The sequence below is a fragment of the Gossypium raimondii genome, chromosome 9, assembly GCF_025698545.1.
Source record: "Gossypium raimondii isolate GPD5lz chromosome 9, ASM2569854v1, whole genome shotgun sequence".
NCBI lineage: Eukaryota > Viridiplantae > Streptophyta > Magnoliopsida > Malvales > Malvaceae > Gossypium > Gossypium raimondii.
In genome coordinates this window covers 43953266-43979264 of record NC_068573.1, presented here as the reverse complement: position 1 = coordinate 43979264, position 25999 = coordinate 43953266, and the positions used below count along the sequence as shown (strand labels likewise).

Below are 25999 nucleotides of genomic sequence, written 5' to 3'. Positions count from 1 at the left end.
CTATAACAATGGCCTCACCGCAAGATTTGTTTGTTCGATTAACCATAAAAAAGAAAAATATTCCGATGGAACCTCATAGCCGACCCCGAAGACCATTTTCAACATTGATCTGATCTTTTGATTGTCTGCATTCTTCGGTCACATCATATATACTTGCGCCGTAACCACGTACTTGATGAAGTACTGTGAGCGGGTTAGGGCGTTCTCTAGAAAAACAAACAGCATTCCTGTGCTTCCGTGCTTGCCAGAGGATTATTACACAACTCCTATACAAGAAATCTTTATCATTATCCCACCGTTTTATCTCGTCCAACCCAATATGATGCATACAAATGCCCAGATTTGTCGCAAACCAGATAGCCCATGTAAAAGAGCAAGATTGGAATCTAAGTGGCTCAAAGATTCTTCGTCAGCTGAGCACAGTGGGCATCGTGTTTCGTTCCCAATATTCCAAACAGTCTCCCAATTGAACCTCCGTTGTAGGCACTTCTCAGTTCCTTCATTACTTTGTTCTATGAACTTAGATGCCACTTTGACATTAAACTGACCCGTAAAGCTATACTTTCATACATATCCATAAAGCTATCGACACTTTTCAACCCCAGAATACCACAGGAACAACTGATTTCATATGATTGATGGAGGGTCCAGATACTCAAAAATAATTGTTCAATATGTTCTTAATATGCCTACATGTGCCTATGGAAGCATTGAAAAATAAATGTCATTTGCAAACAGTAAGCGTGATATTGTAGGGCAGAATTTACTAATCCAGATACCCTCAATTTCTGAATTACTCTCTGCTTTAAGCAACATTGCTGATAATATATTTTGGCATAAGAGAATAATAGAGGACCACTTGATGCAGGTAAAAAGTGGTAGTTGTCTTAGGGGAGGTCACTTATGACTTCCCCTTCGTCTTGAAGGTAATTATTACATATACTTTACTAAGACTTATCAAGGGATTATTTTACTAATCACCATTCCTCATCAAGTTCAACCACCCTAATAATGTCTCTGTCACGTTACTAACCTTTCTTACAATTTTATTAAATAAAGTCATATAATTGACTTAAGAAGATATTTACGTTAAATGACAACCCACCAATTAAGAGAAGACACGTGGTCTATAAGTACCTCATTAAATACCTCTTCAAATTTTACCAACTTACATTTCCTTTCCCAAAACTCTATGTAGTCTCTTTTTTCCTCCGTCTCAATCAATTGCGACTTTAGATTGTTTGAGTGAGCAACTACATCAACTTTCTCCAACTCATACCCCTTAAGAACTAAGGGCGTAACCGAAGAGGTTAGGCAGGAGCCTTGGTCTCCCTTAACTCAATGAAAAAATTGTTTTATAACTCCTCTCCAAAATTAAAAGATTTAATTTAGTCCATTTTTAACTTTTGATTAAATGAAAAAAATTATAATTTTAACCCTTTTAAAAAATTAATAATTTAATTTGAACTTTTTAAATACAAAACTTTCGACTTTGGGCTCCCAAATTTTATAATATTGTCTCGGTCCCCGAAACAAAATTTCTGACTTCAGCCTTGTTAACAACCCTTATATTAATTTATTACTTTATAAAAATAATAGATATTTAGTTATTTGCATGCTTAAAAGAATACTTTTCTATTTAAAAATAATTTGAATATAAAATGTAAAATATTCTTAATCGAGACGTTATTTTAATTTATTTAAAATAATAAGTTAAAATTTAAAATTTATTTTTAAAAATTTTAAATGAGTAATTATTTTAGTGGGTAGTTATTTATTAAAAGAAAAAAAAGCTTTATTATCTTTCATTTTATTTTAGTATTATCATTTCAATTTAGAATTTTGTAACAATGTTTGGAAAGCTACTTAATAATTAGGTTTTACTATAATTACTTATAATTACACATATGTGGCATATTTGAGCAATCACTCTAATTAGTGGGTCCAATTGAATTGAGCGTAATTAGAACATTCCAAGCACGCTCTCCAATTCTTAGTGGAAAGGTAGTAATTAAAGTAATTACGAGAGTAATTAAATAATTACACTCAAACCCAATTACCATATAGCTTTCCGGTACATGACTTAAGTTTTAAAAGTTATTTTTATACAATAATAGTATTTTAATTTTAAGACATATATTTTATTTTCAAAATATTTATATATTATTTTATTAATTTCGTTTAAATAATTTAAAAATTTTATTGGCAAGAGATAGTTTCCTATACATTTTGACCTACTAAATTAAATAGTATATATTATAAATTATTTACACTAAGTTTAACTTAATTACATACTTATTATTAATTATTTATACTTAGTTAAGGATTAATGATGATAACAAAGAGTATATGTTCTATATTAGAGAGAGAATAACCCAGCAAATATGGAATGCTAGAGTGATTATAAAAAAAATGTGTAAGATGTAATTGTTTAGAGAATTTTTCATATAAGAAGATTTGATTTTAGGTTTTATTTATTTATTTCTTAATATATTTATCGGAGCGAGCACAGTGCATTTTGTAGGCCCGTTAAGGGATAGATATTGACCACAAGTTTTAAAACTAATTCATAGCCAGGGCGAGAATTGAACCCTTGACCACTAATTTTTGTTAATTGTTTAGAGAATTTTTTCTTAAGTATTATTGATAATTTTATTATAATTAATATTCTTTTAAAAATTAAAATTATGTAGGTGTCCAATTACATTTATTATTACTAAATGTGAAGAAATTTTAATGTATTTTCAATCTACAATTCAAACATTTTTAAGGAACTAGAATTTTGTCAGTAGAAGACGGTGTAATTACTGTTTCATCTAATTAATCTTTGGTGTCTGAATACATCCTAAATAAATTTTTAATTGAATTAATTTCGAATTTGACTCACCACACTTCAACCAAAATTTTTTTAATATATAAATATAAAATTTAAATAAGTAATTATTTTTTAGTCGAGGGATGAGGATGAATTTGCACACCGAGCACAAACTTAAAAGATGATGCCAACTCCAACTTGAAACCAAACCACAAGTTATTGGGTCAAATTCTCAATAGATGAAAGTTCGAAGTAGCTTACAATTTCTCTTTCTTTTCGAATAGAAAAAGGGAAAGACCAGTACGAGTGGTGTTTTCATATGAATTTCTGTATACCCTTCTCTTTGGTGGAAAATTCCAACTTCATGGTTTTCCGATTTTTATAGTATACCATATAACTTCATCTCTTATAGCAGTTCCTCCCTCTTCAGAAATTGAAAAAGAAAATGCATCATCAACCCTTCATTTCAACCCCTTCCATCTCCATCTCCATCTTCACTTTGTTGTTGTTTATCATCTTCCTCCTCCGAGTATCATACACCCAAGATGAACCCAGTCTTAGCCAGTGTTTTAATGGTTTTGATTGTGGAAGCGTAAAGGCCCTGACGTTCCCCTTTTGGAAAGAGGATAGTCCTGAATATTGTCGCCAAGAAGGCTTCCAGGTGATCGAATGTGAAGCTGATCATCAGCCAGTCATCCGTATTGGCGAGACTAAATTCCGATTGGTTTCCGTGGATCAGCCTCTTTATAGAATGACAATCGCTAGTGAGGATTTGTGGGATCAAATTTGTAGTTCAGATCCCAGTCGTATAACAAATGTGACTCTGGGATACTCTTTCTTGCGCTATTCCGATAAAAACCACAACCTTACCTTCTTTTACAATTGCAAGTCATCATTTCCAGCACCAACAGCTTCAGGTCATTTCCGGTGCGGCCAAGAGTTAGTTCCAGTCTATGCAGATGATTTAGTGGGTAGAGGTTCTTATGAGCAGTTTTTTCGCTCTTGCCAAGGCGGCCCTATCCAAGTTCAGGTTAATGAGAGCGCTTTCCAACAACTGCAGATTAGGGGGCCCGGAAACGTTGACTCTGAGGATTGGAAACTGGGATTTGATGTGTTCTATCCTTTGGCTGACCTTTTCTGCGAGAAATGTAAGCTGCAGAAAGGTTTATGCGAAAACAAGGCCTCATCTCGATATCCTCTCTGCAAACATCCTGGTACGCACAATCAATCTCTTCCTCTAATCAGTTCACATCTATTTGATTGCTAAAATCCCGTAAATTCCTAACCTCCTTAACCTTACTCAATCTGTGCTGTGAATAGTGTTTTCTCCTTTAATTTTTCCAGTCTAGGAGAATATAGCATAAATTACGTAGCAGTGATGCTAATTACACATGTCTAACAGCAAGCTGATCGCATGCTAGTTTGCACATTAATATTACATTAAAGTGCTCTTCCATAAAAAAAATTATATATTACATTATACTCTACAAACTCTCCTAGCTAGGTTGCATTTAGTGAGATTAAAATGGAAAAGCTCATCATCAGTGATTCTAAAAGAATCATGCTCAAAATCTTCCCTTCAGATTTTTTAAAATTTTTTAAGTAAACTGTAGTCATAAGATTATTTCGTTTATTATCTAACTATGAAAAATTATAAATTTATCATTTAAATATTAATTATTTTTTTCTGTCATAAATCATAAAAATTACAAAATTATTACTTAATTATTTAATTATCTTTTTGACCATCCAATTATCTTAAATGGTTAAGTTACTATTATACAATCTTAAATGATTAAGTTACTATTCTACAATTTTTCATAATTAAGTGAAAAAATATTAATGGATGAAAATATTAACATGTATTGTTTATCTTTATATTTTTATTCAATTTAATTTCTATGCTTCTATACCTTTAATCTTTTATTATTGAGACGTTATTTTATTTTACATATGACGATAATAAATTATTTAAAAATTCAAAAAAATTTGAAAACTTAAATAAATCACAAATAAAATTTGCCTTGCTTGCAGTCATAACTAACAACGCTACCACGCCTTGTTTTTAAAGTCAAAGTCACTGTTCAAGCCACCATTCGAGAGTTTTCCTTCTTCTCTTTCTTTCTATGGGCTAGATCCTCTTGAAACAGCCACAAAACTCATGTTTTCGTGTTTCTCACAGCTATCGTCCCTTGTCTCCGTGGGCTTCGACCAACTAGCCACTGCCTTATCTCTTACTTCTCCAATCTCTCTCCCCTAGTTCTAATCGGAGATTGCCTTATCTCTTACTTCTCCAGTCTCTCTCTCCTAGTTCTTATCGGAGCTTTTCAGATCTACGCTCTAAAGTTTGAAGGATATAAGCCCCGTTCACTAGCAGCCCACCGATCGATCATCGCGTGCCTTTGGGCATCAGTTCCTCTTGCTCAGTTATGTCGTTTGACCGCTCGGATCTCCGATTGGAGGTCCATAGTGGTGCTGTTTTGAGTCAACAAGACAACAATCTTAAGGGTTAAGGCTTCTGGCATTTTCATGGTGGCTAGCGGATTGGCTATTGAACAGCCGGCCATCTCCCGCTTACGATCCTAGCCATGCCCTGTTGTTCATTTTCGGCCAACTTTTTTGGTAGGGAGCGGACAGATTATTGGAATAATGAAGTTTTTTGGTCCGTGTGTTTGGCTTCACTTAGTGATTAACCGTGGAGCTTAGTACTGTGGTGACTCGATTTCTCTAGTCTTCAATGACTTGGTTTTATCGAGTGTTTCGGGAACTCGTTTTGACTAGGTTTCTAGTGCACCAGTGGAGTTAGGTCATAGATGTTTACATAGCGACAACGATAAGATTTTGATTTTGTTAGTAAGCGTTAATAGTTTGGTTAAAATTAAATTAATCGATTGAATCGATTTAATTTGATTAATTAGTGAATTTAGTTTGGTTGAAAGTTGATTAATCACTTTTTTAAATTTTGATTATCAGTTAATTCAATACAAAATCATGTAACTAATTGAATTAAATAATATATATTATATATAATATATTTTTTATATTAGTAATATATTTTGAACTATTATCTTTTATATTAATTGAAATAAATAATATATATTATATATAATATATTTTTTGAACTATTAAAAATACATTGTTTTTTATATGTTTTTATTTATTTTAACCAAAAGATAAAATATATAAATTTCGATTAATTTGGTTAACCGATTGAATTAACTGAAATATTTTAATTAGGTTAATGATTAAATATTTTTATATTTTAAATAATTCGATTAATAGTAGTTCGTTTTGATTAATAATTGAACCCACCGTTTAAACACCCCTAACTGAGAGTGCCATACGGTTTAAAGGGTCACGAGAATCTGTTGGGATCTCTCCTTGCTTCTAGTTATCAACAAGAGGCTTGATTCAAGTAATGGATGATCTTTTTCTTCTTCCGAGAGTTTTAGTGTTGTAATTACCTACATTTCAAGGCTTTGTGTTGTATGAGACTGAGGTCTTCGATTGCTTCCTCCTGTTGTGTAGCTGAGTTTGTAGCATGCAATTGACTTTTTTTTAGGGATAATATAATTGTTAGCCCATGAACTTGGTAATTAGCTCCACTTAGATATCTATATTTTTTTGTGATCCATTTTGGTACTTAAATTTGACAATTAAATTCATTTTAGATCTTGAACTTGGATTCTGTCAAGATTTGATTATGTGACCTGTGTTATTAGAACATGACCAGATCGAATGGACCAAAACTTGATCAATATAATGGTCCGAACAAAAAAGTTGAACCCATTAACTTGGTAATTTCTTGGAATTGGTAAAAATATAAAATTGGTACAAAAATCGGCAGTTGAACCGATTTAATATTTTTATATTTTTATGCATTTTTAATTATTTATTTAATTGTTGTTGATCCAATAATCAAACTGATGAAACTGGTTGAATCCGAAACCGGTGATTTGATCTATTCATACACATGCCCGATTATTATAACATTGAGTGTGACACACTGAGATTGTACTATATCATCACCCGAAAATTTATACTTCTTCTTCTTCTTTTTCTTTTTAATTTTGAAGTGATTTATGTACTGGGATGTGACACTCTAAAATATTCCACAAAATCAATTTTTTATATTTTTAATTTCAAGAATTAAAATGGACTTAATTGTCAAATTCAAGTACAAAAATAAACTAAAAAATATAAATACTAAAATAAATCTAAATAATAATTCTAAGGGTCGAAAATTGTATTATCCTTGTCTTCATGAAGCTTTTGTCTTGATTGTTTGGAATCCTTTCTCTCTCAACAGAATAAAATGATTATTTAATAAAAAGTTTAAAGAAGCAAAACTTAAATTTAGACATTAAAATTTTAATTAGTATTTACTTGAATAAAATATTTTGAATGAATCAAAGTTTAATCTCAGTAAGACAAATTACTTTTAACATATTATATCTATAATATATATAAAATGGTTAATTAAATTAGTGTCACGAGTCAACTCCATACTAATTATTAAAACACTCTTATTTTAAAGGGTATTTAATATTATTATAAAGATATTTTCATCTTTTATATTTTATATAATATTAAATAAAACAAGTGAAAAGTATTACTTGGGAATTAAAATATAAGATCAATAAACCCTTATCACTCCACTAATAAATATTTATTAAAACGTTTTTAAAATGAAGTGATAATAATCCTTTATTGAAATATTTTATAGATATATATTTTAATATAAAATATATCATGTATTTGTCATGAAATAGTTGGAGCTGAAGTGACGTAATCTTCTGTTGCAGGTTCGAATCTTTTAATAAAGCTTGCCATAGGTACGAAATCATTTATCGGAGTTGGTTATATTTTTTATATAATTAGGGTTGGAATTTTGAGATTTACTTTAGTAAATATAATTATTAATATACCATGTTATAACATTATATTGACCAAAAATTATAATATTAGATATGGATATAAATATATTAATTCATATTTTATATACTAAAATTTTAGCTAAATTCAATTAAATTAATATGGTATTAATTATGTCCATAATGTTGATACATATATTGTTTCAAGTTGATACGAATATCATTAATCATAAATAATAAATAAATATAACATAGTTATAGTATACGGTATATTTTTAATATGGTGAAATTGTTAGGATTGAACCTAATCTCTCATGCACAAAATATTTAATAATTGTTACCATTTCTTATATTATCATAGACACATAAAATATTATTAAAAATAATATCTCTTCCATTATAGAACATCTATAAAATATTGTTACCACATTGTGTTATATAAAATATTTAAATAATATCTCTTCCATTATAGAACATCTATAAATTAATTACTACTTCGAAATAAAAATATTTTGCTGCTTGATTTTCTCTAATTGGTTTTCTGCTTATATGACAGGCCTTGGTAGTGCAGCAACTGCTCTACTGATCACGGCCGGCATTCTATTTTTCAGAACAAAAATCTCAACTACCTTTCATTGGAAGTTTAGAAACAGAGATCAAGACGTTGAGGCTTTCCTAAAAAACAATGGAGGTTTAGTTCCTAAAAGATACAGTTATTCAGACATCAAGAAAATGACCAGCTCATTTAAAGAAAAGCTAGGCAAAGGAGGTTACGGTAGTGTTTACAAAGGGAAGCTACCCGACGGCCGCCTTGTTGCTGTGAAACTGCTCAATACATCCAAAGGAAATGGTCAAGAATTTATCAATGAGGTTGCTAGTATTAGTCGTACCTCTCATGTTAATATTGTCACCCTTTTAGGCCTTTGTTTAGAGGGCGGAAAAAGAGCCTTGATTTACGAGTTCATGCCCAACGGATCGTTAGAAAAATTCATCTATGGACAAAATATTTCTGAGGATAATCGTCAGCACTTGACAGTACAAGACTTGTATCAAATTGCAATCGGAATAGCTCGTGGGCTCGAGTACTTACACCTTGGCTGCAACACTCGGATTCTGCATTTCGACATAAAGCCACATAATATTCTTCTAGATGATCAATTTTGCCCGAAAATCTCTGATTTTGGGCTTGCGAAACTGTGTGGGAGGACTGATAGTATGGTATCCATGTTGGAAGCTAGAGGAACAATTGGTTACATAGCTCCAGAAGTATTTTGCAGGAACATTGGATTTGTTTCGCATAAATCAGATGTGTATAGCTATGGCATGATGGTTCTAGAGATGGGTGGAGGCAGAAAGAACCTAGATGTTGGGGTACATCACACCAGCGAGATATATTTTCCGCAATGGATTTATGAGCATATTGAACAAGGCAATATTGAGCCGGAATTGCTTGGTCTTGTGAGCAAAGAAGAGACAGAGATTGCAAGGAAGATGATAGTAGTTGGGCTGTGGTGCATACAAACAAATCCTAAAGACCGACCTTCCATAAGTAAGGTGAAAGAGATGCTGGAAAGCACACAACCGTTGCAAATTCCACCAAAGCCTTAGTCATTTCCGTCACCTTTGGACAGGAAGAGAATTTAGTGAAATCATATCATATATACTTTGTCCAAGCTGTCAATATTCATTACGGAACTCTCACCTTTCTAAATATTACCCTTTCAGATCTTCTTTATTTCATTGGATCAACAGTTTGCTTGATAGTATTTCACCAGAGAATGAGCGCTGAGTTATGGGAATGTTTCCCACTATTTTGACTTCTTTTTTCACATTTACTTATTGCTACTGTTTTATACTTTACCTCTGTTGTTTTGCATCAAACCATGAAATTAAAAAAATGGGACTGGACTGATTCATTGGGTTGGTCCAATCAGTTGCTCATTTAGTTTGGTGATCATGTAAGAACCGGATTTTAAATTAACCTATTAAAACCAAATTGAATCAGTAAAAAGAAAATTTTATATATTCTTCCAATTTTTTTATTGAAGAAGATAACCCACTGTTATATTTCAACTCATACTTAATCAGAGTTCAAAAGATCACACCAATTTTATACAGCTTTTCACTACCACTCTCATTCGATTATACATATTTGCACCAATATCAACTTAAAAAATTAAATTAAATAGTAGGGACCCTAACTTCCATGCAAGAAAACATTCATAAAACTAAGGCATAGATTCCTTTGTTACACTTACATTACATTACACCCCTCCCAAACAATAAAATAACATTTTCTCGGAACTGATTAATCCAAAAAAAAAAACCCAGCAAGAATCAGCTGAAATTTTAGTAACAAAAGCTGACTTTTTCATACACCCTTATATGGCCTACATATATGATACTATTTACATATAGCTGGAAATTTAGAAACTTGGTGTTGTAGTAGTTGTAGAAGAGCTGCCATTGCTAACCCATTTTATCATCACAGAATCTGGAGAATGAGGCACTGCTGTATTCTTCAACAACCCACCCTCGTCCTCTGCTGCTTCCATTTCTATTTCTTCACCCTTTTCTTTCTTGTATTCCTCATTTTGTATGCCCACTAAAGCCTCAAACACTTGAGTCATTGTCGGCCTCATGTCTTTCTCGTTTTGCAGGCACTGGAACGCCACCTCTGCCACTAAGGATATCTTTTTCCGAACCTTTTCATCCGTTTCGAACTCGAGAGATGGATCCACTAGCTCGTGTAATGCCCGGTTTTGTATCTTGTTGATTGCCATGTTCCACAAGTTAATTTCATGGCGGTGCCTCATGATGTCCACGGCTGGTTTCGATGATATTAGCTCAGTTAGTACGACCCCGAAGCTGAATACATCGCTCTTGCTAGTAAGCTGGTAGCACTGGTGATATTCGGGATCGACATAACCGGGAGTGCCTTGTGGAGCGGTGGAAACATGTGTAACATCACTTGGAAAGAGTCGAGACAGTCCGAAATCCGCGACTTTAACATGAAAATAGTTGTCGAGGAGGATGTTGTTGGTTTTCACATCACGGTGGATGATATCCGAAGCATGGAGATATTTTAATGCACTTGCGGTCTCTATGGCTATGTCTAACCGAATGTGCCAAGGGAGTGCCCCGGGTTTAGCACATTCACCATGAATGTGGTCCGCGACAGTACCGTTCTCAACATATTCGTATACGAGCAAGAGTTCCCGACTGTGCCGAGAGGTGCATCCATAAAGTGAGACAAGATTTGGATGGCGCAACCCAGTTAGGATGGAAACTTCATTCATGAATTGCTCAACTCTCCTGTAGTTGTTTTCATATAAGCGTTTAACAGCAACAGTGCGACTGTCCCGAAGTTTGCCTGGTTAAGAAAGACGGATATGAAACAATAGACTTTTTGACAAACTGATGATTCGAGTATAAAGTTTTTCTTACCATAATATACAGTTCCAAAGCCTCCATCACCAAGTTCCCTATTGGAATCGAAATTGTTGGTAGCTTCTTCAAGTTCCTCGTAGGTGAAGACATGGACACAAGCAAAGCTATCACCCTTCTCATAATCGCTCGCCAAAGAGCGGTCCAAAGAACTCTTGCCGGTTATGAAAGATGATTTAAAGAACCCTTTACCACGGCGGTGACGTTGCCAGCAATAGAAGAAGAGGCTGGTGATTAGTACACCTCCAGCACCGGCACAGAAACCTGCGCATGTTACATATTGAAACTTCATGTCATTTTGGTGAAAAAGAAAATGCATGAAGCAACAAACTGACTAAGAATGAAACAAAGGAGGATCAGGGGATCATATTACCAACGATCAGCTTTGTTCTTCTCACGTTGCCTGAAATAGAAAAAAAAATTATATATATTGAAAAAAGGTCAATTATCAGCAGTTTAGATCAAGTTATGTGTTCTGAAATCTGAACCTCAGCCATGAAACATGAAGAAAAAAAGGGTACACAATATAATGTTATACTATATTAGAGTTGCCTATGATGTTAGTGACCGATACAGGGCGAGAATGCAAATGGAAGATTAACTGATAACATACGTCTTAAGTAAAATTTATTAGGAAAGCTAAAATTAAGAAAAAGAACAAAAGAAAAACATGAAGAAGCAATGGAAGGAAGTATTAGTAGAGTTAGGATGTATGAATGTCCTACTAAGTTACCATCATTGCAGGTCTTAGGATGAGGCCCGTCTGGGCAAAAGCAAACGAATTCATCATTATAACCGAAACCGCAGCGGCCTCCACTTCTCTTACAGCTGCTGCAACTATGTGCGGTCCAGTTCAAAACAAACCCCGACTTCAAAACTTTGGTATAGTTCTTGTCTAATAAGCTAACGAAACTAACATTGTCGTTTATGAAGATGGGGGAATCAATCATAGTCCGGCACGACTCGATCGAATAGTTAGTCTTTTCCAAAGCTTCTTTGTGGAAAACAGCAAAGGAATGGAAAGGAACATGAACTTACTGGATATGTATGATTATTTGGTTGTTCCTCGCAGTTGTATAAAAAGGAAAGATTGACATTGTCAGGACTAAGACTAAAGGGAGTTTGATCGAGGCTAACATTTCGTCGCGTAGTCGGACAATCATCTTGTACAACAGCATTGACTACAAGCAATGAATTGTTGTTGTAAAATATATCTTTAATGATGCAAGTTTCCTCAGAAATTTTGAGTATAGGATCTTTCTCTTTGCAGGTGATCTCGAAGTTCGGATAGCCGCAGAATGATTCTTGTTCTTCGAAAATCCAAACAGGGTAGCTTATATTGGGACCGTGGCCACGACTTCAAGGCATACAAGCCTCGAAGTGTGAGTCCCTAGACAGGGTTTCAGTTGCTATTGCTAAGGTGATAAAAAAGACAGAAATGATGTAAAGTTTATCAGCTTTTGTGGATCCATTTGAGGAGAAAGCAATAAGGGATGACATGAACTAGAAATGGGAAGAAGAAGAAGAAAAAGCAGTTGAAGGGAACTGGATAGAGTTAATGGTGTTTTAGCTTTTAATTGGTGAATTTATTGTGATTGCATTTTGAAAAGGAAAAGAAGACAAAACAACAATTAAAGCAAAGACAAAGATATTGTTTTTATTTTTCTTGCACAACTTCCTACCTAGATTGACCATCCTACTACGTTCAAATCTATGGTGCGGTTTGCTTGATCTCATGCATCCATTTAGGGGAACTCTATGGGCCAATAAACTATACATATTTTTCAAATGGCTCTTACCCTCTAAATTCTAAAAGCTTCAATGGAAGCCAACTTATGCTTAGAACTCCAGTATCAAATAAAGATAACCTTTGTTATTTAAACTTCCCCTTGTAGTTGGCTGAAAAGGAAATCTCACTGACATGAACGAAAACTAGTCTATACCTACCCAATATAAAATGGTATAGAATAAGTTAAAAGGGTGGGGCGGGCACTTCTTTATACATACATAAAATTAATAGAAAACCAAAGGATTTGGTCGTTGAACAAAAAGAGGATCACTTGTGCCACACCTTTCGATTGCATTCCAGGTGGGAAACGATGGGTCTAAGCATGTGTTTCATATTTGTCAACCTAAGTAAGAAACTTGAGGAGTGTGTGGAAATAGCATAAGTTTGATATTGGCCAAAAGAAAATTGGGAGAAATTAAGGCAAAAAAGTTGGGTGTACTTAAGAGCTCTTTGGGGACAATCGACGGATTCAAAAATTGGAGATTAATGGAAGCAAGAACAAGTTTTTAAGGTGGCCCGCCATGGAACTAACAGTCAAAAAGAACTGCATCATATTAAGACCAAAAGCTAGTCTCTTATAGGCCATAAAAAGACACCAGCAAATGGCTTCCTACATGGAAAGGAAGGTCTCCCTGTGAGAAAGGAAGAAGTGAAAGTTGAAGGAACGAAGGTCAATAGTTTTAAGTGAAAGGGTTCCTACATTTAGTATTGCAAAGCTAAGGACATTAACTTTTCAAAGAAAAATACACCGTAGAGTTTTCCATGAGACTGAAAGAAAGAGAAAGCTAAGTGGTTGTTAATAAACGTAATGTGACCGATCGAATGGTTGAGAGAGCCTAACGTGGGGTCTTCATTTGAAGCTAGAAATCATCAATTACTTCAGACATCCACCGTTGGAATTCAATAAATTCACTAAAATTTCCCATTTGTTTTTGTTCAAGTATCCATATTTGAAGTGTTCAAAACACTGACATTTTCATATCCCAACTGATATAGACTAATTTTAAAGGGAAATTAATATATAGTAGAAAATGATAGTAGCTTAAGCTTCAAATACACCTACTTTATCTAAATATAAAACGCTAATTCATCTGCAACTAAGAACTGTTGAAGACCAAGTCCAACTTCAAAGTAGTTGGTTTAATTTCACAGTAATTCTTTATCTTTTATTTGTCACTTTTACCAATCACTATGTGCAAAATTTTAGTATATATTAGAAGCTTCACTATATTTTCCTTTTAACTTTTCGGTATAAAAAATCCACCAAATTATGAATAAGGGAAGAAATTGCAAATTTTTCATCAAATATCATATTTATTATATACCTTTCAATTTATATATATATAACGCAATATATTTTATCATTACACTCCACATTTATTAATATATTTATATTTTCTTTAAACCAAACTAACATTAATTTTCTTGTACCATTATGTCTATATATCCCACTAATTGCCATCAATATGAGAAGCAAATCTGACAATGGACAAGTAAATAAGAAATTGATAAGAGAAAATAAGGATTTAGTCTATATACTTTAATTTGTTATTTTTAATTTTATACTGATTTAGTTTGTGTACTTTAATTTGTTATTTTTAATTTTTATATTTTTAAATTTTAAAATTTCAGTTTTCTTAAATAATAGCCATTAAATTGATTGAGTTAAATTCTACTATCTATAAATCTTGTGCAACAATCATATTATTACATGTGTAATGCAATATTAGTTTTCTATTTCCACATACCAAGATTAAAATTTCAAAACTTTAAGAAGTATAGAGACTTAAAATGATCAAATTGGAGAATAGAAATTAAATTCACAACTTATATATACTACGGAATTAATAGTAGAATTTGACCTAACATTTTTAAATGCTTCCATTTAAGTTAAAGATTAAAATTTCAAGTTTCGAAATGCACAAAGATTAAATTTGATCAAATTAGAGTACAAAAACTAAATCGATAATGTAGGTATAATATAGAGAACCGAAAGATACCATAAGACCCAAGTGAGAGGGAATGGGGGAAGAACAAAAAGAAGAATTAATGGATCTCCACCATGACTATTCATTGGTCTAATGATTCACCATGATTGCGGGTCAATAACCCCAATCACTGCAACTATATTTCTGTTCTTTCCAGAATTCATCATCATAAAATGTTTATTTACTCTGATTTTCACTCTATTTTTATGGTGTTTGCAATGCCCAATAGGCCGAATGAACAACTGGACAAAATATCATCCAACATACAGTCTAGTTTCTATTTATGCAAATTTAGTTTTAATTTTAAAGCTCGAGCAGAATTGGAAATAATAATTGAATTGATTTATCTCATGTAATTTAATTCAATTTATTTTGTTTATTTAGTGAAAAATATATTCAATTTCAAATTTAATTATTTATAATTAAGCTCAAAACTAAACTAAATTTTATCCATATTAATTAAAATAAAGAAAAAAGTTCAATTAAACTCATTAGTTACTACTAAATATTTAAGTTTCACTTGTTAAATAATTCGATTCTAATTTAATAATGACTTTATCAATTTCTAACTTTGAAAAAAATACTACAAAGAAGGAAATTCTATTCAACCAAAAATCACATATAAGTTTCCAAAAGATTTATTTTTAAGTTTTATTTAATAAAATAAGTTTCGGATTTCATCCTTCAACAACCCCTAAAAATATTCAACAGCATTTTAAAACCCTTTGAATGTCACCCTGTCTCAAGTGTGATGACATCTCAAAGGAAATATAGGGTGCATTAGACCTCAGTTGCTTACAAGGCCTCAAGGGTCCAATTAGTAAGCATACTATAATTGTAGTCAATATTCTACATGTGAATTTAAGCACAATGATAAACTATTTATTTCTTTATATTTTTAAAATAATTTTAATAGTTTTATTTATTATTTAACATAATATCAATTATAATGAATTTTATTATTTAATATAAATATAAATTTAATTGTCTTTGTACTTTCTCACTATAATTCATCTAAGCGTTGGTTTTCTAATTTTAAAATATATGTCGCTACTAATTGTAATTATGGCTACAATATTCAATCTAATTGTTTTCGCTGTTTTCAGTGTCATCACTATGGATATCACTATAACATAGCATTCATCTCTAGTACAAGTAACATCAAGATCCCATTGCTTAATTTAACACTAACCTAACTAAGAGAGTTTGTTAGAGTCTAATGGAATGTTAATGTACGAATTAGTGAGTGATCAGCTGATCTTATACATGTAATTAGCTGACACGTATATGGTCAATGGCCCCTAATTTGGGCATTAAGTTCACTAAGAAAAAATAAGGTACCATTTTAGTTATCCAACATTTCGGAATCTAATAGTGGACACTTGACACCAACTTTTTTACCACACCTAAGACAACTTGGTTAGAAGATACGCGCTTTGACCCTATGGCTGGCTAAGCTTGAATATGAGTGATGGCTGCTTACCAGCTCTAGTTGTACAATGTAGACTGGAAAAATTAAAGGAGAAAACACTATTCACAGCACAGATTGAGTAAGGTTAAGGAGGTTAGGAATTTACGGGATTCTAGCAATCAAATAGATGTGAACTGATTAGAGGAAGAGATTGATTGTGCGTACCAGGATGTTTGCAGAGAGGATATCGAGATGAGGCCATGTTTTCGCATAAACCTTTCTGCATCTTGCATTTCTCGCAGAAAAGGTCAGCCAAAGGATAGAACACATCAAATCCCAGTTTCCAATCCTCAGAGTCAACGTTTCCGGGCCCCCTAGTCTGCAGTTGTTGGAAAGCGCTCTCATTAACCTGAACTTGGATAGGGCCGCCTTGGCAAGAGCGAAAAAACTGTTCATAAGAACCTCTACCCACTAAATCATCTGCATAGACTGGAACTAACTCTTGGCCGCACCGGAAATGACCTGAAGCTGTTGGTGCTGGAAATGATGACTTGCAATTGTAAAAGAAGGTAAGGTTGTGGTTTTTATCGGAATAGCGCAAGAAAGAGTATCCCAGAGTCACATTTGTTATACGACTGGGATCTGAACTACAAATTTGATCCCACAAATCCTCACTAGCGATTGTCATTCTATAAAGAGGCTGATCCACGGAAACCAATCGGAATTTAGTCTTGCCAATACGGATGACTGGCTGATGATCATCTTCACATTCGATCACCTGGAAGCCGTCTTGGCGACAATATTCAGGACTATCCTCTTTCCAAAAGGGGAACACCAGGGCCTTTACGCTTCCACAATCAAAACCATTAAAACACTGCCTAAGACTGGGTTCATCTTGGGTGTATGATACTGGGAGGAGGAAGATGATAAACAACAACAAAGTGAAGATGGAGATGGAGATGGAAGGGGTTGAAATGAAGGGTTGATGATGCATTTTCTTTTTCAATTTCTGAAGAGGGAGGAACTGACTAATAAAACCCGGAAAATTATGCAGTATTTCTACGATTAAAATGTAAAATAAATTATAAACTGGACTATCCCATTTGACCAAATAAGAAAATTTGGTTTGTTAGACTTTTCTATGAAAGAGAAAGGAAGAGCTCATAAGAAAGGTTATTGACTTTGACCTTTACGATGGTTTATCGAGAAACGCAATGCTTACGAAGCAACGTCGAAATTTCATCTACATCATCTCATCAAATATAAAATATGATAAAATAAATAATATTCATCTTATTGAAAACACCAAGTAATTACAATAAAGACAATATGAGGATGAAAACTGCAATTCTAAATATGTATGGGATGGAAGCTTCTTCTGTTTTTAATATATCCACACCAACGTTTGTTAGGGAGCTCAATACATTTTAATAAAGGCTTTAGTTTAAGAGAGATTTCTTTTTGTTTGAGGCCCTAATTGTTGGAAATTGGTTTTACAAAAGATGATTAATGAACACCTTTCAGCTAAAATGTTATCTTTTAATATAAAACATTAACATGCTTAAAATCAATGATAGATGAATGAGAAATTGTTCTCAAACGATGGACAAATTTGTAATTCCAACTATAAATTTGTCTTATAATTTCAGCTATACGCTTGTGATGCGAGTCCGGGTTCATTTAATATGATAATTCATGAACTATGAACACACATGAATATTATAATATACCTTCAAAAAATGAATTAAATACTATTATGTATCAATAATTGTCCATGTATTATATTTATGTGTAAACTATAAAAATAGTCATTTTTGTTTGCCTTAAATTACATTTTAGTCACTTATCTTTGAAATGTTACGTTTTAGTCACTTATGTTATCGTTTCGTTATGAAGTGGTCACTCTGTCGTGAAGCTCTGTTACCTCCCTAACAGCAACCCTACGTGGCGGTCCAAATAGATTTTAAATGTCAACTTGAATGTCCGACTAAAATGATAATAGGTTTTCAATTAAATAAATTTAATTAATTAAAAATTTTAAATTAATTATGCCTTGAATTGAAAAAGAAAAATCGTTTGTCTCTTTTTTCTTTTAATTTTCTTTTCTATTTTGACTGAAAAATCTATTCTCATCCAAATTAGCATTTAAAACCTATTTGGACTATCATGTAAGATTGGCATTAGGAAGGTAACGGAGCTTAACGGCAGAGTGACTACTTCGTAACAAAATGATAACATAAATGACTAAAATGTAATCTGCAACAAAAAAAAAAGTGATTATTTTTATAATTTATCTTATATTTATTTATGTATCAGAAAAATGACTCACAATTTATATCACCCACACTATTGAAGTTCATAAAGTTTACTTTATTTGTTATTGGGTTTGTAAGTTTTTTGGACATATATTATATTATCGAAAATTGAGTAAAATTTTAAGTTGATGGATTTTAAAATAAATATAATTTTGAAGTGTTATTAAAATCCTGGAAGTACTTTCAAAATAATCTTAAAAATATCGACAATTTCGTCTTGAAGATAACCTTAAAATACTCAACAAATATTTTTTATAATTATATTTTATTTCAACAAAGTTTAAATTGAAATTTTCAACAAGATTTTATTTATAAATATACACTATATATATATATATTAATTTCTTATAACTATCAAGTTCAACTTCAATTTTAGTGGGATTTAATGTGAATAACAAATACCGAAATCTTTTTAAAAAAACCAATATTTTTGCACCTTACAGATGCAGTCAGGCAGAAATTCCAATTAATATAGGCATGAGTTGGGAGAAGGATGTCTCCTTCACAAGCAATTAGCATGTGATCATGTGCATGCATAACTTCCAAATTGGCAGGCTTTAAAAAGCGAATATTTATAACTAATAATCATTATTTAAATATTTTAATAGTTAATTTTTAATTTTTAAAAGATTAAATTTAAAATATCTAATAATATTAGAAACTGAAATAGATTAAAATAAAACTTTAAGAATTAAAGTGAAAAAAATATAATTTAAGGACTATATTTTATTTACATAAGTTTCAATAACTTTTGTCACCTAAATAATTTTGTTTACTTGCATTTAAATAAGCGCTAGAAAAGAAGAAAAGGAAGAAGCCGCAAGAATAAAAGATTGGGCAAGAGTGTAGCATCAACTAGTGTCATTTTGGGACCAGACTTTGTCCAATTAGCTTTCATTAACCAGAACTGTAGCACTAATATCACAATGATTCATCATAGTTGTTTCCATTGGGTATGGGGATGCAACAAAAACTATATTGAAATGGTATTTCATCTTCAAGAGGGCATGCAAAAATTAGTTTTTTCTTCAAACATTCATCTCTTTTTATTTTTCACACATATTCTTTAGAATTTTTACAAAATAGTAAAATTAGGTGTTAAATTAAATTAAAATTTATTAAATAATAATTTAACTTTTTTATTAATTATGAATATTAATTCTATTATTTTGTAAGATTAGGTGTATGTTTTAAAATGATTCGAGAATAATATATATTGACTCATTTTAAATATTAAAAACTTAAAAGATTTTTTTTTTTAATGAATGGAGAAGGTGAAAAGTATGTATCAAATTTTTTTACATAAATTATTTAAAAATAAGTAAAGATTTCGCAAGTGGATCGGATAAGAAATTATGGAATTGAGCTCTTTAAATACATCTTGTAAAATTAAGACAAAATAACTTTTTAAACTTGTTCTTTGAACTTGTATTCCATCAATCATAATTGTGATGATGTGGCACTGCTAACCTGTTTGATGGTGTCATATAGCATTCTCTCAATGTGCCACATGGCAAACATAAATTAAAAAATATAAATTATGTTTGCCATGTGATGTTTGGAGAGGCTACGACGTGACACTACTAGATTAACTAGAAATATCACATTAGCACAAATTAACGGTATTAGTGTGAAGGAATCGACTTGATTGACAGAATACAAATTCAAGAACTAACAAAGTCCAAAAAAATTTTAAAAACTAACTATAAATACAGATGAACAAGTTTAGGGGGCAAATTATATATTATCCCTTCTAAAAATATAACAAACATATAAAACTACCTCATTTTCCTAACATCCTAACAAATGAGAACTTGACCTAATGACAAATAACATGTTTTAAATATTGCAAAGACATTTGAGTAATTTGACCTAATGACTACATCGCAATCGGTGCTTTGCTTCTTTTTCCTTTAAGGAATAACAAGTGAGTTTATCAGTTCAGATTTTTCTTTTTTTTGTTTGAATATAGAACTAGTGTTCAGGGCAAAAGAAGAGAAAAAAACAAAAGAAGAAGAAGAAGAGATTATTCACATAATTACTGTATGTAAGATTCTTCAAAAAAATTCAACCAATAAATGCATGCATGACTAAGTCCTCTACGCAAAGGTTATTTTCACTTTCAAAAGCATATTAAAATTGAACAATATAAAAAAACGGAATATTAATGTATTAGGGATTATGGTACAATATATTCTAGATTATAATGCATTAATATTTTATTTTGTACAATAATGATTCGAATCCACGTTATTTTTGGATTCAAGTACTATTACTAGCTCCAAAATAATACTACTATTAATTATTGTTAATGCAATAATGATGTGGATTTCAAATAGTTATACATTTAAATCCCATTATTAACTTATTTTTCTAATAAATTTAACTAATTCCAACACTGCTTGTCTCAAAATATTCAGCTGCCCTCGATAAATTATCAAAATGAAGATCTTATTCTTTTGAGCTTAACATTCAAATTCAAGAAAACCCTTTCATTTCTTTATTATTTAAAATTTATTTATCAAGTTTGGAATATCATTTTCCAACATGTTTCATTTCCATTAAATATATAAATCTCAACGCATCTAATATTATTTAAAAGTCAAGTTCAAAGTTAAACCGCGTCAAGACCTACTGGAATTGGAGTCCAAACCAAAAGTAAATACACAACTAATAAAATAATAGGTATGAACATAGCAGAATGGTTAGAAAATATTTTTCAACAATATAACAGAGAAAAATGCACTGAAAATAATAGGTATTAGTACGGTTTATGCTATTGGGTTAATTATTTTGTGAGTTAAATTATTTAAGTAAATATTTGAAGGTAAAATTATATTTCAAGTTTAATTTTATACTTTTCGTACATTTGAAATTTAGTTTTTATTTTTATTTTTAGAAATTTAATCTCTTTATTTTTCAAATTTAAATACAATTGTTAACACGATTAAATTCTTTTGTTAAATTCACATGTGTAAGATTTTAAAATTTAGAGAGAAAAAATACTTAGCAACCATGTAACAAAAAAATGATATTGCAATGGACTTGAATTTAACAAATATTCTAACAATGTCTACAACTCTTAAAAGTTACATTAGCATTTCAATCAAACTAAAGTATTTGGACTAACCAATGACATCGTAAAAGTCGAGGTATCAAATTTTGTCAAAAAATTAAAGTATAAAGATTAAATCTTAAATTCGAGTGTAACATAAGGACCAAAATTAAAATTTGACCATTGGTATATAATAATAAATTTGAGTATTGCATAGGGACCAAAATCAAAATTATACTATATTTCTATATAGTATATCAACATAGAGATCAAAATTGAAATTTTACCAATTTTCTATATAATGAGAAAAAAAAGGGACCTGCTTAAAAAATTACCAACATATACATACAGTTACGAAACATAAAAAAAAAAAATTGTTACATGCAAATTGCAGCTGTTTGGGTATTCTCCTGTTTCATGCTTAGTCAAAGCAACCCTCTCAACCAAAGCTTGAGAAAAAAAAGAGGATGCGTGTCCGTAGAAGAAACCCATTGGACATTCTTTTAATATTTAGGAATAGATGCCGTGAGGGACCTTATGCCCAGATCAAGGGCTTGCTGTGGCCGTATAATTGGGTCCATGAGAGCCCACCGATGGGCTCGTACGACCCACTGTTTTTGGGTTATTTACTAATTTTTGAAAGAAAAAAAATTATTTATTAATTATTTATTATAAAAACTATCAATAAAATTAAAATATAAATTTAGGTTACTAATAAAATTAACAACTAATATAAACATCCTAAACAATTTTATCTAATTACTCTATTACTTTGTAATTGTTGAATTTTTCTCTCTAACATTAACCATATACTCATTGTTATTATTAATTAAGTGTTGACCAAATATAAATAATTAATAATTAATATTATGTATTTAGTTAATTATTTATTAAATTAAAATGCATAAATAATTAATAATAAAGTTTTCAAATTATTTAACAAAATAATAAAATAACATATAATTATATTTTTAAAATAAAATATATGTCCTAAAATTAAAATATTATTATTGTATAAAAATATTTTTTTAACTTAAATTATGTATGGTTATGTTTGAAAATACTTATGGTAATTGGATTTGAGTTTAATTATTTGTAATTACCCGCTTAATTAGTCAAATTCTCAATCTTAAAAATTAGAAGTGTAATTAAAGGCTCCAATTACAATGGTTAAACAAACGTAACACAAATATATTATTGGATAAACTACTAAAACAGTTATTTTTGTTTACCTCAGGTTACATTTTAGTCACTTATATTTGAAATGTTATGTTTTAGTCACTTACATTATCGCACTGTAACATTTTAGTCACTGAGCCGTTAATTGTCATTAACGGTGTAACGGTAAGTTGACATGGCACGTTAAATTATCATTTCAAACAAAAATTTTAGGTTAATTTATAAAATCAGTCTCCATATTTTTTCGTTTTGAGCTATTTAATTTTTTTTTATTTTATGTTCTTTTAACTTTCCTTCTTCTTTTTTTTTCTATTCTCCTCTGCTTTCCTCTCTTCTCAATTTTTTTTAACGTGGTTTTTCTATGTTTGTCATTTGTTAAAACTAGTACCTATACTTTTATTTTTTTTTTGAACAAATTATTTTTTTCGAGTGAGGTAAACTTGTGGATTAGTTTTAACAAATGGAAAACATAGAAAAACTACATTAAAAGCAATGAAGAAAGGAGGAAAACAGAGGGAGAAGCAGAAGAGAATAGAAAATAAAGAGAAAAAAAGAGTTAAAAGAACATAAAGAAAAAAACGAAATTACTCAAAACGAAAAAAATATAGGGACCAATTGTAAGATTTAACCTAAACTTTTCGTTTGAATTGATGACTTAACGTGCCACGTTAACTTACCGTTACACTGTTAACGGTAATTAACGACTTAGTGACTAAAATGTTACAACACGATGAGTGACTAAAACATAACATTTCAAATATAAGTTATTAAAATGTAACCTGAGACAAACAAAAGTGACTATTTTAATAGTTTACTCATATATATATATATATATATATATATAATTACACTCATATCCAATTAAATTATCATAAACTTAAGATAATTAAAACAAACATGTTTAAGTTTAAAAAATCCAAATCGACACATGGTAGGGTTGAATTTAGACAGAGTCTGATATTAATTTTATATAATCAAAATGGACACAATTCGAGTTACATATTTTAAAATTTGTGTAAATCTAATGAGTTGTTTGGTAATGTTGTTGGAGGCAGTGGAGTGATGCAAGTGGATACATGGATGTATGTGCGTAGCTGGATCACAACAATGGCAGTGAGCGGCAACTAGGCGGACGGCAATATGTGTATTTACTGATTAAACATTAAAATTAACAAGACTTGGTACTGACTATGGACTCAAAATTGAATTTTATCGACTTGAACTTGACTTAACATGTATCCGAATTGAACAAAACTTAAACTTAATTTCTGAACTTGTGAGATATTATTATATGATATTTTCAATCCAACCATTTAGACAAAGTTTGCAATTAACACCAGTAGCAGCAGAACAGCCAAATTTTGGATCAAGTATAAAAACTTTTTATAAAATTTGAAGAAGAAAGCAGTCCTAATATAATCATCCAAAATCAATGTCAGAAAATGAAGAGTATGTTTCTGCAGAAATCCTCTTATCTGATCTGCAATAACAACAAGTACTAGAGTTTATAGCGTATTTTGCAGCGCGCCATCCAATCTTAAAGGGGAACTTGGCAATGCACCACACCATCGAGAGTGGCCCAACAATACACAAAAAACAAGCACTGCAGCCGAACTCTATAAAAGATGAAGGAGAAGGACTAGGGTTTGTGTGATTACGTTTGCAACCACTGGATTTTACCTGCACTTTATCTCTGATGGGAAACTTGGTCTCCATTTTACCGATGCTGAGACCAGTTGCAGTTTCAGTGAAAGGCCTCAATGGGAGGAGAAGTTGAAGCAAATGAATGGTAATTTTGCTTGCAAGGATGAAGATGAAGGAACTGAAGATTTAAGTGCATCTTTGGGTGTGGAAATTGCTCAAAAAATATTCCTTTGGAAGCTTTGCATTGCTAAGGGTTCTATTTAGTTAATTTCACCCTCGAATCAAATATCATCTCGTTATCCCACCGGGCCATACCTTATTAGCTTTTCCTTCTATCTTTGCTAAATTTTATTGATGAGGTTGGTAAAAGTTGCAATCAGAGCCAGGTGCTGGTAGGTGCCCGGAGCTTTAAAATGTAAAATTGTTATTTAGGTTCTTAAAATATTTTAAAAATTTTAAATTAATAAAGGTAAAATTATACTTTACTCTCTTAAAATTATAAAAATTTGATTTAATTCTTTAAAAATTATAAAGATACTATAAAAAATTAAAATTTCATCCGGCCTCCCAAAAAATTGTTCTGGCTTTGCCCTAATGAAAACCAGAAAATATTTAAAGGGTTAAATCAATTTCTATCATTTTAGGACTAAAGTATAATTTTATATTATTAATTTAAAATTTTATTATTTTAAGAAACCATATCTCTTAGGCCACTAATTTATATATCATTACATAAATTTAATATAAAATTCGACCAATAGAAAGCTTACATTTTATATCTTCAGACTCGAAAATCTCCTTTTTTACCGCGCTAAATGAACGTCTCATTGGCATCTCTCTCCAAAAAAGAAAAATCTCATTGGCATCTTTTTCACTTTATATCGTTGAATGCCTTTATGATCGAGTCCTCATACTCTTTAAATTTTTAAAATTTAATTCCTATATTTTTATTTCTTTGAATTTGATCCCTGTATTTTTATATAAAAATAAATTTCAATTGATAATATTATTTCAGTATTTAAAGTTCTGATTTAAAAATTAAAAGTCCGAATGAGGACACATATTCAAATTTAATAAGTATGAATTAACAATATTATTAATTGAATTTTATTTTATAAATTAGAGATTAATTTCATAGATTGAAAAACAATATGTTTGAATTAAAATTAATTGCAAAAGAAGTAATAAATGGTTTAAAACGATAAATTATTAAAATATAAACCATAATTATAAAAAGAAATCAACCGATGACACCAAAATTCCAATAAGAAGGGTGATGTTAGCTCTACATATGTAATACTGCTGATGGTATTATTAGTTATTCCCTACTTTTTGAAAAATATGCCGAACCAATATTGGCAATGGCATCTCTCAGTTACATTACTTTGATTCTTTTATATATATCTGTATTTTTCATATATTTATATAAAATACTTACTGTTATATCCAACATATTTTTTCAAATTCAAGTAACGTCAGATA

At 30.9% G+C, this 25999-nt stretch overlaps 2 protein-coding genes and 1 pseudogene across 3 annotated transcripts; 1 reads left to right on the top strand and 2 right to left on the bottom strand.

The window, feature by feature from the left end:
- The first annotated feature begins 3038 nt into the window (after positions 1 to 3038).
- Positions 3039 to 9630, top strand: LOC105800078 (LEAF RUST 10 DISEASE-RESISTANCE LOCUS RECEPTOR-LIKE PROTEIN KINASE-like 2.1). 2 transcript variants are annotated; one of them, XM_012630976.2, is made up of 3 exons: positions 3039 to 4029; positions 7621 to 7650; positions 8246 to 9630. In XM_012630976.2, exons 1-3 carry the CDS (start codon positions 3261 to 3263, stop codon positions 9295 to 9297), a joined length of 1851 nt encoding a protein of 616 aa, XP_012486430.1. In that variant the 5' UTR covers positions 3039 to 3260; the 3' UTR covers positions 9298 to 9630. The 2 variants fall into 2 exon arrangements, with proteins under 2 accessions (XP_012486430.1, XP_012486431.1); XM_012630977.2 differs by lacking the exon at positions 7621 to 7650.
- A 261-nt stretch (positions 9631 to 9891) lies between these two features.
- Positions 9892 to 17404, bottom strand: LOC105800076 (LEAF RUST 10 DISEASE-RESISTANCE LOCUS RECEPTOR-LIKE PROTEIN KINASE-like 1.2). The gene is made up of 4 exons (XM_012630975.2): positions 16550 to 17404; positions 11510 to 11539; positions 11137 to 11400; positions 9892 to 11062 (listed from the first exon to the last, which is right to left on the bottom strand). The coding sequence occupies exons 1-4, from the start codon at positions 17316 to 17318 to the stop codon at positions 10116 to 10118; spliced, it is 2010 nt and encodes a 669-aa protein (XP_012486429.1). The 5' UTR covers positions 17319 to 17404; the 3' UTR covers positions 9892 to 10115.
- Positions 11546 to 16542, bottom strand: LOC105800077 (LEAF RUST 10 DISEASE-RESISTANCE LOCUS RECEPTOR-LIKE PROTEIN KINASE-like 1.2; annotated as a pseudogene).
- Positions 17405 to 25999: the final 8595 nt, after the last annotated feature.